General features: G+C 46.1%; 1 protein-coding gene across 1 annotated transcript in view; it reads right to left on the bottom strand.

Moving 5' to 3' along the window:
• SORBS1 (sorbin and SH3 domain containing 1) overlaps positions 1–14275 on the bottom strand; it is a 227277-nt gene that overhangs the window by 55627 nt on the left and 157375 nt on the right. Inside the window, 4 exon segments of the mRNA XM_032313382.1 lie at positions 1262–1345; positions 6676–6790; positions 8919–9048; positions 9174–9221. Coding sequence (XP_032169273.1) covers positions 1262–1345; positions 6676–6790; positions 8919–9048; positions 9174–9221 — 377 coding nt within the window.

Consider the following 14275-nt stretch of genomic DNA (forward strand, 5'->3'; position numbering starts at 1 on the left):
GGAGAAATAATGGTATGCACCACACAGCTCTGGGGAGAGAAGACAGTGCCAACTGCCCATCAGACACTTCCCTCTATACTGGTCACTAGGTGGCGCTGTTCATTTAGAACAGCTCAGGGGCTACATGTGCCCTCCCCGCCCATGTCTAGCAGAAGAGGAGGTGGCAGGAAAACATCTTACCAGCAGGAAGTTTGTAGGTCAGGGGCTCCTAAACCAGAAGGCGCCTCAAATTTCTAACAAAGCTCAGCCTCACTGAATCAAACTAGCATTTCCACAGCACCCGCTTCATTTGTCTTTGTCTTCATCTTAATGAAAAATATACACTGTGGAATTTAACACTTAACTATAAAAACCCGTCTGCAAATAAAACTATCATTCCAAACCGCAGTGATTCCCATGCTGGTTTCAAGGTTTCAATGGTTAAAGTTTCACATGAACATCTTACAAAATGTCTTATCTTTATACACTGACTTCTTCCACCTGTAAATTTTTTTTTTTTTTTTTTTTTACAGCTGTAATAAGACTTTAATGCAACGAGAGGTTTAGAGTCAGTTTCTAGTCCTCTGCAGTGGAAAAATGAACTCAACTCTCCCTTCTGTGTGATACACCTTTGGGGGCAGGGCTAAGAAAATCCTCCTGTCAGTGCCAAAAATCAGTTTGTGCCAAGGCCACCCTTGGCACATCACAGGGAAATTCTAGCAAATACAGCGTTCAGCCCAACTCCCATTTCAAGTTTGGGAAATACTACACCAACTCCTAGAAATCGTTCTCCCAAGCCACCTATAACAGGGATCCACTCATGGATCACATCTACATACAGAGGCTCTCTGCAGCACTGCCATTGCCTATGTACTTAAATCTTTTTAAATCTGTAACAAGCTGCCCCTCTCAGTGTGTAATGCATTTTCCTGCTTATTTTCAGTTTGCCATAAAGACCCTGGTTAAGTAATTGAACCAATGGCCCAAATAATGCCATCTACAAGGCGTGGGATATTTGTTTCTAATGCAATGATTTAGTCTTGTTTCTCTGTTATTTTTTCTGGCAAGAAATAATTCCAGGGCTCACTGCTTTCTTGGTGAAGTAAAGTGAGGGAAAGCTTACAGGTTGTAGTGAGAAGAGACAATCCCACAACTGCCCACTGAAATCGCTGCTCCCCACCTCCTGCATTCCTTCCAAATAGATCTGATTGTTTAGCAGCAACAATGCATCAACAGCATTATTTAAAAAGGCGTCTAGAACCACTGAAGCTATTAAACTTACCGGTTTCCCAAACTCCAATTCCGAAAAGAATTTATACCAAGGTTCATTCTTTAAATCTATCTCTTCTGGGCTTATATCCCGACTCTATAGGGGTTGGTGATAGGGAAACGGAAGAGAGAGAAGGATAACATTATGCAGAGATTACATAGGAACAGGCCAGTAGAGATGCAGTGGTTTCCGGGGATACACAGCAACTGTGTCCGACAGCAGCAATCATCCATTTTACGGACATCAGCAAAAACAAGGAGCTACAACAGGTGGGAGAGGATGGGTTCATAAAAACGGAGAAACGGAGGCAGGAGCAGTGAGTGAATCACTCTCAGCCCTGAGGCAGAAGGCACGTGGGCCATGGAGGGGGAGCTCTGCACCGCACTGCAGCCTTCCACGACAGATCGGAATTTGGGCATATTCCTCAATAACCGTACTGGGCGGGTAAGAGAAAGCTCGTACTTCCTCTTTATGAAGAACTGTTAGTGAGGAACAAATAACCTGGTGAGCACACCAAACACTTAGCCATCTACGCCGTATGAGTAGAGCAAATCACTTTTATGGGCTAGTATGGTTTTAGTACTTATTTGCAAAGCTGCCTTAAGGATCTTCAAAATAAATAGAAATACCAACACTTTAAAAAAAGCCACATGGTTAATACTGCATCTTTAATGGCACATGAGTAGGTGAGAAATCATGTCCCATACACAGTACAGTGAGAGATGGTGTAAGTAAAAAACAGAGGACACAAGTGCAAAAAACATTTTAAACGAGCGTCTATGGGGGAGGAATACAGACAGAATATACGTTGTTGTTTTCACAAATAAATGTTAAAGAAGTGGGAAAAATAAAATGAGGGAGAAGCGGAACAAGACAGACAACAGAACGGGGGGAGAAAACTTCTGGGTTATGTTGCAAAAATAAGTCAGATATCTCAACTTCATCCAACTCTAAGAGGCAGTTCACACAGACTGACCATTTCATATCGAGCCAGAACTTTATAAAGTCTTAACACCTCACTCTGTGGAATAGCATGTGTTTCTGGAGAGGTTTGGCTGGAAAATGAATGCCTGGAAAGCATATCAGGTTGCCCCTTCAAACACTGGACATACAACTTCAGAGCAGGCAAAAGCCTGAGGGGTTCATGGTATCATGAAATTCGTCTACATAGATATATTTCAAAATACCTTGGCAGTCACTACATTGAGAGAGAGATGGTGATTTTTCTGACAACTATATGAAATAGAAAAGGTCTATTTAGTACCGAGACTGAAAACAGGATCTAAGAAATGTCACTTCCTCAGGGCAACGACACGGAGAGGAAACGGCAAAGTCCCGTGGCCACATTTTCCAAGCCACGGCGTCACAGAGCAGCTTCTCAGGGACACGTTTCTCTCTACATTCTGTTCACAGGCCTTTGGCCATTTGTAGAAATGGCTGTCCGCTTTCTTTGGGACCCTGACCCATCCCTTCTTCTAAAATCCTTCAAAGGGTCTTCACTGTTATTTCTACTTTTGTTTTAAAAGGAGGAAGATACGACAGAGAACTTTAACTGAAATGCACTAAATAAAAGTGAGCGGGACTCCGAGGGAGATGTCTACTGAAACAGAGTCTGCCCTCTTGCATCCAGATTAAAACCTCCCCCCGCTGTCTTTAGGGACCTAGGGGCCTAAATCTCAAAGGAGAAGGTGGGCTCCTTCTCACCAGATTCTGAAAGGGTGTACAACAATGGATTCCAAATGGGATCTTAATTTATTCAGTGAAACGAGGCACAAGCACTAGGACACTATTCAGGAGGGACAGTTCAGACCCTGAGACATGCTAGATCCCCATATGATGGGAGTTTCATGAAACCCATTTCATGTTGATTATTTTTGAACACTATTTATAACTGCTCCATGGGAATAGGCTACTTTTTTTTTGTTGTTGTTTTAAATAAAATGTACCAACTCTTTCAGGAAATGGCCTGAATGTCTTGGTACTCAGTCCTGAAAGAATCAGCCCATTTTATTGCCAAAGGTTGCCTGCAGATTGCTTTTCCCGTGAAGGCTAACACCGTGTGGAGAACGGAGTCGGGAGGCGTGTCAACTGCTGAGGTCCAGAGCGGCCGCCTGGAGAGCGTGTGAAAGCGGTAGCAGCACACGGCACAAATGCCTGGATTTGATTCTGCCATTTGTAACTCGGCGGCAGATCTGATTATGGAACAGACAAATAGGAAACATCCTTCCAGACGCAGAGCGGGCTTTTGTCCTGGCAGGGAGGGCAGATTCCACAACGCCAGGCTGAGTTCTCTGCTACCGTGGGCTCTTTTCCCCAGCTCGGCCAAATCCTGGGAAAAGGCAGGTGACCTGCCAGAAGAATGCCTCGTTCTCCTCAAGGATGGTCTTGCTTCTTGGATAGGAGCCAGAGACTGGCTTCAATTTTGAACTAAACAATCTGAATGTGGTACGTTCGTGTGTACAACCTTTGATGACGTTCATGTAGTTCTCTTGGACATTTTACCGCACCTGGCCCTCTCACTGGATACTTCAGGGAGTCTGCAATCTTCCTCAGGACTTTGGTAATGTTGGCAGGCCAAGCAATATTTCTGTTTTACAGATGAAAACACTGAGGCTCTGAAAAGTTAAAGGACTTGTCCCAAGAGAGCTGAAGGCAGAGTCAGGATTTGAACTCAGATCTTCCAATTCCCAGTCCAGTGCTCTGTCCAGTATATAACATCCCCCTTCTCATAATCCTGAGAAGAAGGCAGGCCCTCTGTGTGTTGGCAGAGGACCCAAAGCTAAAATAGGGGGAAGTGACAAACTTAAAAAGCCAGGAAGGAACTCAAAGTGACCGTGTACTGGGAAGAAACCCCCTTGTTTTACCTACCTGAATCTGTACCCTGTATCTGTAGTTACTATCTTAATGTCTGTCCTTCCCAATATGCCCCTGTGGGATCAGCAGGGAACCCAACCTCTAACCCGGGCTTGGCACCTAAAAGTGAGTCTATATATATCTGTTGAATTGAGCTGAAGTTCTGGAAGGGACTTTGGAGGAAAGTAAAAGGGACAAAGCCTGAAAGAGGCCATTTCTGACAAAGCAGGGTCTGACCACTAGATCTCTAATCCCGAGGTGGGAGAACAAGATGATGGGCTCAGACTAGGACGACAGGGGGCTCGGGAGTTATGAAGACCATCACAGGAGTCTGCCACACGGCTGGAGACGTCAGGCTGTAAGCCTGCCGAGGGGGATTCTGAAGGCAGCACAGGGTTTCCTCTGCTTGCGATGGTTTGGGTTTGCCCCAGGGATAAGACAAGCTCTTCAGAAGCCCTTACAGTCTACTCCCAACCTTCCTGCAAACAACAGGCACGTGTGCCTGTGAGGTCACCATTGAAGTTGGCAGGTTGAAGCAGACAGGAACAAATTGGAAAAACAAAACATTTTTCCCCTCGAAAAAAGTTGTGCACTTCCAAGAGCAAATTTAGATTCTATTATCGATCACTAGTTAGCATACTTATCCACAGTTAACAAGGCAAAAGTGTGTATGTGCATGTGGTGGTTGGGGCGGGGGTGGGAGGTGTCCTCAAATTCTGGCAAACCGGATATTGGATGCCAAAAGGCAAGCGACACGGACACATTCCAACTTTTCTGTTCATGTGGCAAAACAGAAGGGAAAAAAAAAAAATCAAAAAAGAAAGTACTAATTCAACTACTGGGAAGAGTAGACTGTGAAACGCAGACCTGGCTGAAATTTCTAAAATGAAAGCCTTCTCTTAAGAAGAACAGCGCTGAAGAGCAAAGGGCACTGAATTATGTGGCTGGCCACGGTGCTCCTCCGTGGCCCGCTTGGGACTTTCTCGTCCTGTCACTGGGCTGGCCCAGGGGCCTGAACACCATAGGCACGGTTGCCACAACTGTCCAGAGGCCCCCAACGGGCACCTCTATCACCTTCTATGGATTGTAACCATTGTGGTATCAACAAGAAAAACTATGTCTTTTTTTTCAAAATGCTGAATAGTGGTCCAATTATTGGGAACAAAGGAAAGGAGGGGGAAATCAAAGAAAGGGGCAAGCCCTCCATTAAAGCAAAGACCACCCAGGTATAACACTATCGCCCAAACAAAAGCACCCAAAGGGCAATGGAGTCTCTGAAGTCATAGAAGTGTGTGGACACGTGACAGTGTGTCCCTGACTTGTTATCAGGCATGTTCCCAAAGCACATGACTGTCTCTCTGGGCACACCTGAGCGTGGAAGGTAACTTCGGTGCGTGTGATCTTCTAACAGGGAGAGAACCCCCAGGGCAGGGTGCAGACCGAGACAAAGTTCTTGGCTCCTTTCTCAACTTTTTGCTTAAAATAACTGTGGTGCACAGTAAATGCTAAAGAATGACAACTCTAAAGCATTTCTGTGAACTGTTGACCTTTCTTCCTAATTAAAATTACTTTCTCCCTTTGAGCTTTTAAAGATGTCACATTTTTATTTTAGTAAAAGTCAAATCAATTATTACTTAAAACATGTAGAGCAGAAGAGGCGGAGGGAAAATAATGAGCCTGCCTTTCAGAGGCCCACTTAATCTGCTCTCAGTGTGGCTACCGCATTTTAATAAAAACCGATCTCCAGCGTGACAATTCCATCCTGCTGGCACGGCTGGAGGGCTGCAATATTTATAGAGCTTTGGAGAATCCCTGTAACCATGATCAGAATTCTGAACCAGCTATCCCAACGAAGGGTGAGTAAAAGGGAGCATGGGTGGCAGATAAGAAACTAATCAGTTTGTAAAAATTCTTTCCTGTTTCACAGAAAAAGCTGCTTTTCCAGGGTGGTCTTCAATGCTCAGGTAGGCCCTTTCCCCCACTCACAATTGCTTGGTGATGTGAACACATACAGAGAATTAGAAACCAGACTGAATAGGAAATGCGTCCTCCATAGTGCACTTGTCAGCAAAGGAAGATTTACAAGACATATTCTAGCAGGGTCTGGGTCTTTCTTCCCAAGTCACAATATCATATTAAGTATTTAGCTTTTTTTTTTTATGATGTGCTCATAACTTCTACAAAATGTATGCATGTTCAAATAAGAGTCACCTATTAAAAAATAATCTGAGTCTAGTCCAGTTAGTAATAAGCCTGATAAATTAACAGTTAGACATTTTTAAAAAGACAGGAGCAAGATCAATCTTTACATTAGTAGAACATTTTAAATTAGTTCAAATCATGCACAAAAAGAACAACAAAACACAATACGGCTTCTTCCAAAGCAGACTCTCAGGACTTATTTTATCAACACCTGCAGAAATGAAAAGGGTAAAAATACTTCATTTCTTCATTTGTCTTCAAAACATAGCAAAAGTCTGTCTCAGGGGGAAGAGAATGTAATCCAAGTGCCCAAGGCATCCGGATTAAAGAACACAGCAGGGGAGACAAAAGAACTTTAATATACACATTACCATCTTTTCGTTGGTCAGAACAGAAGACTTGCCCGGCTGGTAGTCGTAAATGCTTTTGGGCTCTGCGCGGTATTTCCTTGTATCCACTTTCTTATCTGGGGGCTCCCAGTCGTTTCTGGAAGAAAAAAAATCCTATTAGAGCTATTTTCATGAAAATTGGCATCCGACAGGGTCTGACTTTGGCTGACTACAGTCTAATCAAGGAGTTTTTGTATCTGAAGCATGAAATCGGTCTCTGTGCGAAGCATTTAGGGGCGCTGGTTTCCTTCTCAAAATAACCAGTTACATCTCTGCGTTGGCTTCACAAGAGGGCTTGAGGCGTCCCCGGCTCAAAGCCGGGCACCAGCCGTGCAGAGAATGAGGAGAAGGTTGGGAAGCGGCAGCGGCAAAGCCTGCTCTCTTCTCGGGCTCATCATTCCTGGAACGTGCTTGTTCTTCCCACTCCCACTAGTGTGGTGGGAGAGAACGAAGGTCCCAGAGCTCATCAGCTGTGGTTCCAGTCCCTGCTACCGCACTCGCTAGCCTGGCGAGCTGAGCCAAGCACCTCACCCATGGCTACTTTGGTTTCCTCATCTGAAAAATGGGAATAGTGAAGGGATTAAATGAGACAGTGCATGCAAATCACTTGGCAGAGCACCAGGCCCGCCTTGTAAGCACTGAATAAACGTGATTTGCGACTGATAACCACGTTTGTCCCTAATCCACACCCTGCCCCAGTAGTCACCCAAATCACAGCCTTGGGTACAGATACCTAACCTGAGCCAGCAATGGGTTCTAGAAGATACATGAATCCTTGGAAGTTGCTGACACTTTTTTTTTTTTTTTTAAGATTTTATTTATTTATTTGTCAGAAAGAGAGAGCACAAGCAGGCAAAGTGGCAGGCAGAGGCAGAGAGAGAAGCAGGCTCCCCACTGAGTAAGGAGCCCAATGTGGGACTCGATCTCAGGACCCAGGGATCATGACCTGAGCTGAAGGCAGTGGCTTAACCAACTGAGCCACCCAGGCATCCCTGCTGACACATTTTTAAGGCATGGACAGTATTGCATTTTGCACTGTGAGTATAATTCCCTTTTTTCCCGCAAAGCTATCAGCTTCTCAAAGGCAGGGACCGTGGTTTGTATATGCTTCCATCCCCCCACAGCATCTGGTTCAATCCACGCACAGAATGAACCCAGCAGATGCTTGATGAATGCACCTGAGTGTGTACCCGCAAGGACTTAAGGGTATATACCCAGCCTTACTTTCAAATTAATTATCAAAATCCTCAGGCAGATGCTGTCATGTATGTGTGGGACTCAGCCACTCATTTGTCTGTGAAGATGGAGAAGGTATGGAGGTGTGAAACTGAGTGTGTACGTAGAGGGAAAAAAATTCTGCAGTGTGCGCAGAGCCTTGTTGGGAAGTGGTGAAAGAGGAAGCCCGAAGATGCGTGGGACACCCCTCCAGATGGCATACAAAGGTTGCTCCGTCGGGAATAAGAACTCGGTGAAGAAAAACAGGTCATTCAGCACAGCCACGAGGAGAAGATCGACACCACCATCAGAACCACTTCAAGCCTTATCTTTCCACGATAAGCATCAAAAGGCGTGGCTTTGGGGTGCCCGGGCAGCTCAGTGAGTTAGGCATCCGTGGGATTCTTGATTTCGGCTCGGGTCATGGTCTGAGGATGGTTTTTGAGCTCAAGCCCCACATCGGGCTCTGTGCTCAGCATAGAGTTGGCTTGAGATTCTCTCCCGCTCTGCCCCTCCCCCACTCGCTCATGAGTGTGCCTGCACACACACATGTGTATTCTCTCTTTTTCTCTCTCTCTCTCAAATAAATAAAGTCTTCAAAAAACATAAGTGGCGTCATTTTAAAATTATATTCTCTGGTATGGACCTGTCAGAATGCACAAAGAGTATGAATGACAAATTTTACAGTTAAGATTCCTCTTGTGAGAAGGGTAAAGTGATGATAATTACAGCCAGTGTTCATTAAGCCCCATTTGGGGAGCCAGAAACTACTGGAAACGTTAGATGCATTACCTTGTTTTATCCTCGCAGCATCCCTATGAATGTAAAATGCAACCCCATTTAACAGATGAGGACACTGAGACTCAGAATAAATCACAGGGGTTCAAAATCAGGTTTGTACGACTCTTGCCTCTACAGCTGCCTAACCCAGCAGAGACAGGACACTTCCCTGGTAGCTTGGGGATGGAAGCCCTAACCCTCAGAGCTGATTGTGGGTGGGAGGCACTTACCTCTCTGGGCTTGATTTTAGTGAGGAAGAGCGGGCTGGAAGGGGAAGCGTGGCCGACCTCTTAACCACCTTCTCGCCGTCGATGTAGCTCATCTCACTTTTTGAGCGAGGCACAGAAAGGGGAGATTTTGCTGGAGAAGAAAAGTGGGTACGAAAGACTTGCAAAGACTGAGGAAAATCAAAGACAGGAAGATGTCTTTCCTCACCCACCACCCTCTGTTCCTCCCCCGCAAGCAGAAAATTCTACATCACTTACTGTCTTCAGAAAAGGAGTACCGAGGTGAGTACAGATCTGAATCATCATCTAGTGAACAAAACAGAACGTAATCAGGAGCAAGCCGGCTAAGGTAAGAAAACCAGGTGACATGTCCCCCCACTTGCCCCGTTCTGCGCCAGTGTCCGGCCACACCGGAAGCCCAACAGAGAGACGGCCCAGGGCCGGAAGCTGCACACCCCCAGACCCCATCTGAGAGCCCACCCAACCAAACAGGGCTGGCCAACTTGCAGGCCGGAAGGTCCACTCGTGACACCTGGGGGCTGACTGCCACCTGATGCTAAGGAAGCATGGGGACAAATAGCCAAAGGTCCTCCTCAAGACAACTTCCACGAGCAAATCGAGAACACAGGGTCCCCAGCCTGGGCTGGAAACAGGGGCAGAGAGAGGTCCCTGAATGTCTCCGGTCTAGCCTGCTAAGTTCCCCAGAGTCTGCCAGTCCCACTACTGGATGGGCTGGGAAAGGCTGGCGAGACGGTTTCAGCAGCCCACCATGGCTGGGACCTGTTCTACCTGCGGCAGTTCCATGCACAATACCGTGGACCAAAGGGGCTGCGGCTAAGGAAACAGGCTGAGAAGACCCTCCTGGTCCCTTGCTTTGATTCCACCTCAGCCCAGTTCCTCAAGCAGCTTGCTTTCCTCACGACACAGCACATGCTGGCAGGGCTGCCCTACGAGGGTCCTGAGAAGGTCAGGGTCTGAACGGTGACTCCGGAACCGACTGAACTCACACGGTCTTGTAGGACTACTCTGCAAGGGTGAGACACTCGCCCCTCAACAGAGAACCCCAGGACGTGGACACTTGCAGAACCGAGACCAGAGCTGAGCCCCTCGCCAAAGCAGCCGCCCTGAACTCAAAACGAGAGCCCACGGACATTGACTGAAACGGATTTTTCAAACACAAGCCAAAGAACCCACTGTCACATGTTGGCTAAGTGTTAATCGAGTCCCGTTTCTCTGCACATTTAAGTCTTAGAGCAGGAAAGGCTGGGGTATTTTGTGAAGGAGAAATAAAACTAACACTGCTATTATTTTCAGTATTATTCAAAGACGACTTCTCTGGCAGCCCCTCTTTTAAAAAGCATATTTATTTATTTATTTGACAGAGAACGCGCACAAGCAGGGGGGACGGCAGAGGGAGAGGGAAAAGCAGACTCCCTGCTGAGCCGGGAACTTGATGTGGGACTCGATCCCAGGACCTTGGGACCATGACCTGAGATGAAGGCAGCCGCTCAACAGACTGAGCCGCCCAGATGCCTCCGGGAGCCCTTCTCATTCCAGCCTCTCCTCTTTCCATCTGCCCCACGTCCCCTCCAAGCCCAGATAAAGGAAAGGCATCAGGTGCCAAGTTATCTTTCCCTCCCTTCCTCCATCCACTCAAGGATAAGAACTAGTTGTCATCAAAGTTGAACAAGACTTGCCCTGCTATACATGAAATGTGCAAGCTGATTTACGTTAACTTTTGAAAAGAGGGCGGAAGGGGTAAACTGAGATCCAGAAATGTATTTTTGGAGTACCGTTCTGAAGAATTTTGTCTTGCCTGTTTTTGTTTTTGAACAGAACTTCTGATTACCCTGCTAAAAATGCCAGGATGTCAAAGAAAGCAAAAAAAAATCAGCTCTGACTGCAGAGATCTGACTGGAAAAACACTGGCTGCCAAATGAGAAATTAGCTTACTTAGGAACCAATGTATGTACCACTTAAAATCTAGCTTCGCATTTTAGCTCAAAACCCTGTATCTCTGAATCATGGACTGACAGCCTAACCGTAGACGGTGAGCAAGATCAGGGTTAGTTTGTAACTATTACCTGGTTCTTGGGGTAAGAAGCAACGTTTTCATGAGGGACACATGGCATTTAAATATTCAAAAAATGTTTAAAGTCTATGTTCTTGAAACAAATTTTTCTTCCCAGAGCCTCCTTACATAGAAATCTGGAAGATTTGTTAGAAGGAAATGAGAAATAGTTCTTATAAGATGGAAAAAAAAAATAGAACAGCTTGGGGAGTTAAATAATTTATGTATTTTGAAAAGTAGGAGGAGAAAAAAAATGGGGGAGAAGGCAAAAGACATCAGAATGACTGAACACTCCTAAAGCCACTTCTTATTTGTTAGAGGTGGAGAAAGCAGTGTCACCGGCTAAGCCAACGGAGGGCAGGAGCACCTCTAGGGAAGCAAGCTTTTCATTTCTCTGTGTCCACGGGACCGAGTCCAACATGTGGATTTCAGCTCACCTTCGAAGACAGCGGACTGAAGTTCCACAGATTCGACCAAACACGAGGAATCCGGGCAGGTCCCAGGGGACATAAAATTTACTTTAATTGGTGTTTGTCTTAGAAATCTAACATAAGGGGCACCTGGGTGGCTCAGTGGTTTAAGCCTGTCTTTGGCTCAGGTCATGATCTCACAGTCCTGGGATCGAGCCCCACATTGGGCTCCCTGATCAGCAGGGTGCCTCTTCCCTTCCTCTCTCTGCCTGCCTCTCTGCCTACTTGGGATCCCTCTCTCTGTCAAATAAATATTAAAAGAAAAGAAAAGAAAAGAAATCTAACATAAGAAAATTCTACCTCTGCTTGTGAATAAAAACAATAGCAGCTTCCATTAAGTGCCGAATAGTGGCTGCTAATTTACTAACCTCATCTCACTCAACCATCACGAAAACTGGAGGTAAGGAAATCTCTCATCTCACAGACAAGACAAGGAGGCCCGGGGAGCTTTAGAGAATTTGCCCTTAGCCACACAGTGAGAGAAAGACAAAGCAGGAACGGACTCAAGGTCTTTCTGACTCCACTTCCCTGCGCTGCCTCTAAGCCCTGTGACAGGAATCGGGGCTTTGTTCTGCTCCTCACCCCAGCCTCAGCTACCCAATCCTGGGAAAAACTGTGGCTCTTCTGGTATAATTTTTATTATGGAAGAGGCAGGAGAGGCTGTTGTTTTGAAATTCCAGTCACGCACTATGGTGTCGGCCAGACGGACTTCTAGACCTTGAAGCTTTTGCTATCTTTCTGCATCGTCCCCTCCTTCTTGATGCTTTAAGCAAATTTTCTTTCTTTTCCTTGTAAAGACTGAATGTATGTATGTATGGACGTATGTATTTATCTATTTGCCAGAAAGAGCGCGAGAGAGCAACAGAGAGAGAGCACAAGCGGGGGCAGGGAGGAGGCAGAGGGAGAAAGTTGAGTTAAGCAGGCTCCCCACCCAACAGGGACCCAGACACAGCTCGATCCCAGTCATGACCTGAGTCAAAGGCAGACGCTTAACAACCGAGCCACCTAGGCGGCCCTTACGCAAGTTTTCTGAGTTAACCACTTCTAGTTCTTTGCTGGTTTCTAGAGACAGTGGGTAAAACTGAGTCACTCTTGCTACGTCATCTACTTGCTGTTCCTCTAGTTCCCTTCTCCTGGCAGGCCAAGCCCACGCTGGGGTAGATGGATATGAAGTTAAAAATACCGATGAATGGGAAAACTGGGCACCAGGATCACCCTTCTGCGTTTCTGCACACTGGAGTTAGCCAAACGGAGTGTACGTTTTTAAGCACAGTTAAGAGGCAGTAAATGAAATGTTTTTTTCCAAGCTGTTTGTGAGCACAGGCATTGTCTGTGTCTGAAATCCTGCTGTTACAGTTTTTCCAAGGGTTCTTAAAGCGGCGCCTTCGGGGGCTCAGCTGAGCTGGGATCTTGTGATTGCCGCTCGTGGTGGAGCCACATGCTGAGAGTGCCCCTCTGAGCCTTGGCAGTGACACCCAGAACTTCCGGTGCCAACGACTTCCAGGAAGCCCGAAGGCTCAGCAGCATTTACTCAGGGTGAACAATCCACTTCTGGAACCCAAAGGCCCCTGCTGGGCTCCGAATTTTACACACAAGTGACTGTCCTCTAGGCTTTGGCAGTCTATCTTTGGAGGCTCGATTTGGGGACAGCTACTCTCCTAAAACTGCCGGGAAGCACTTAATTTCTTTTTCAACCACAGCAACTTTAAATGAATTTCTAAAAAAGGCTTTTCCTGGATTTGGGGGTTTCTTTCTTGAGAATTTATAACAATCTTAAAAACACTGGAACAAGTGCTGGTCAAGAATGATTATTTAAAAAAAAAAAGTGACTAAAATGAGATGCAAAAACCCAGTATTTACACAATCACTTGCCTTTATCAATTAAATTTTAATTTTATACATTCCTTAGGCATTTAAACTTAAGATTATTTTTGTAACATCAGGGGCTCATTTTTGACACAATCTTTTTCTACCACTCGAATTAATTCCTTCTGCTTCGTTGCATACACTTTGGAAGACAAAAGATAAAGGGGTCAAGATAGATACACACACTCACCCCACAAATAAAAACAGCCAAAGAAAAAGATATACGCAGAAGTGGGGACAAAGTCTGGGTGGGATCGGAGAGAAGAATCAGCAAAAGGAGAAATGGGACAAGGGTGGTCAGGATTAGTCCAAAGAGCCCAGGGAGAAATTCCCAAAGCTGCTTCGGTTCTGGTTAAAGGCAAATTTTAAGGGATTAGGAAGAAGAAAAAAAAGACCAACAAAGGGTACAGAGTAGCTACAGAAAACAAACAGGAAAAGGAAAAAAAAAAAAAAGAACTGAAAGAGAAGAGAATGAGACAGAGAAGGAAAGAAGTAAGAGGAGGAAGACGTGCGGAGGACCAGAGGTCTGGAACGAGACTCACCGTGCTCATCTCCAGCGGCATTCCCAGCCCGTGGAGGAGGTGGAGAGGGAGTAACAGGAGCTCTCGGCTATCCTGCGGGCCAGTCTAAGGCCGCACTGGCCAGGCGGAGCCCTCCTGCCTGGCTGTCCTCAGGAGAGCAAAGGTGACCGGCCCCGCCAGCTCGGCCCCGCCTCCCCTGGGCAGCGCGAGCTGGAGCGGGGGGCAGGAGGCACACATTGCCCAGCCGGGCAGCTTCACAATAGATCTATTTGCTTGAACTCCAGCAAAGTAAGGCTATTCTTAGAAATTCTGTAAGGCCAGTGGAGGATTACTTTAACTCAAATACAGACGTGCCTGGGAGAAATTGGCCTCCTAAATCTTTGTCCTGGCGCATCCTCATCTAGGAATGAGGAGAAAGGTCCATAAGACAGA

The sequence above is a fragment of the Mustela erminea genome, chromosome 14, assembly GCF_009829155.1.
Source record: "Mustela erminea isolate mMusErm1 chromosome 14, mMusErm1.Pri, whole genome shotgun sequence".
Lineage (NCBI taxonomy): Eukaryota > Metazoa > Chordata > Mammalia > Carnivora > Mustelidae > Mustela > Mustela erminea.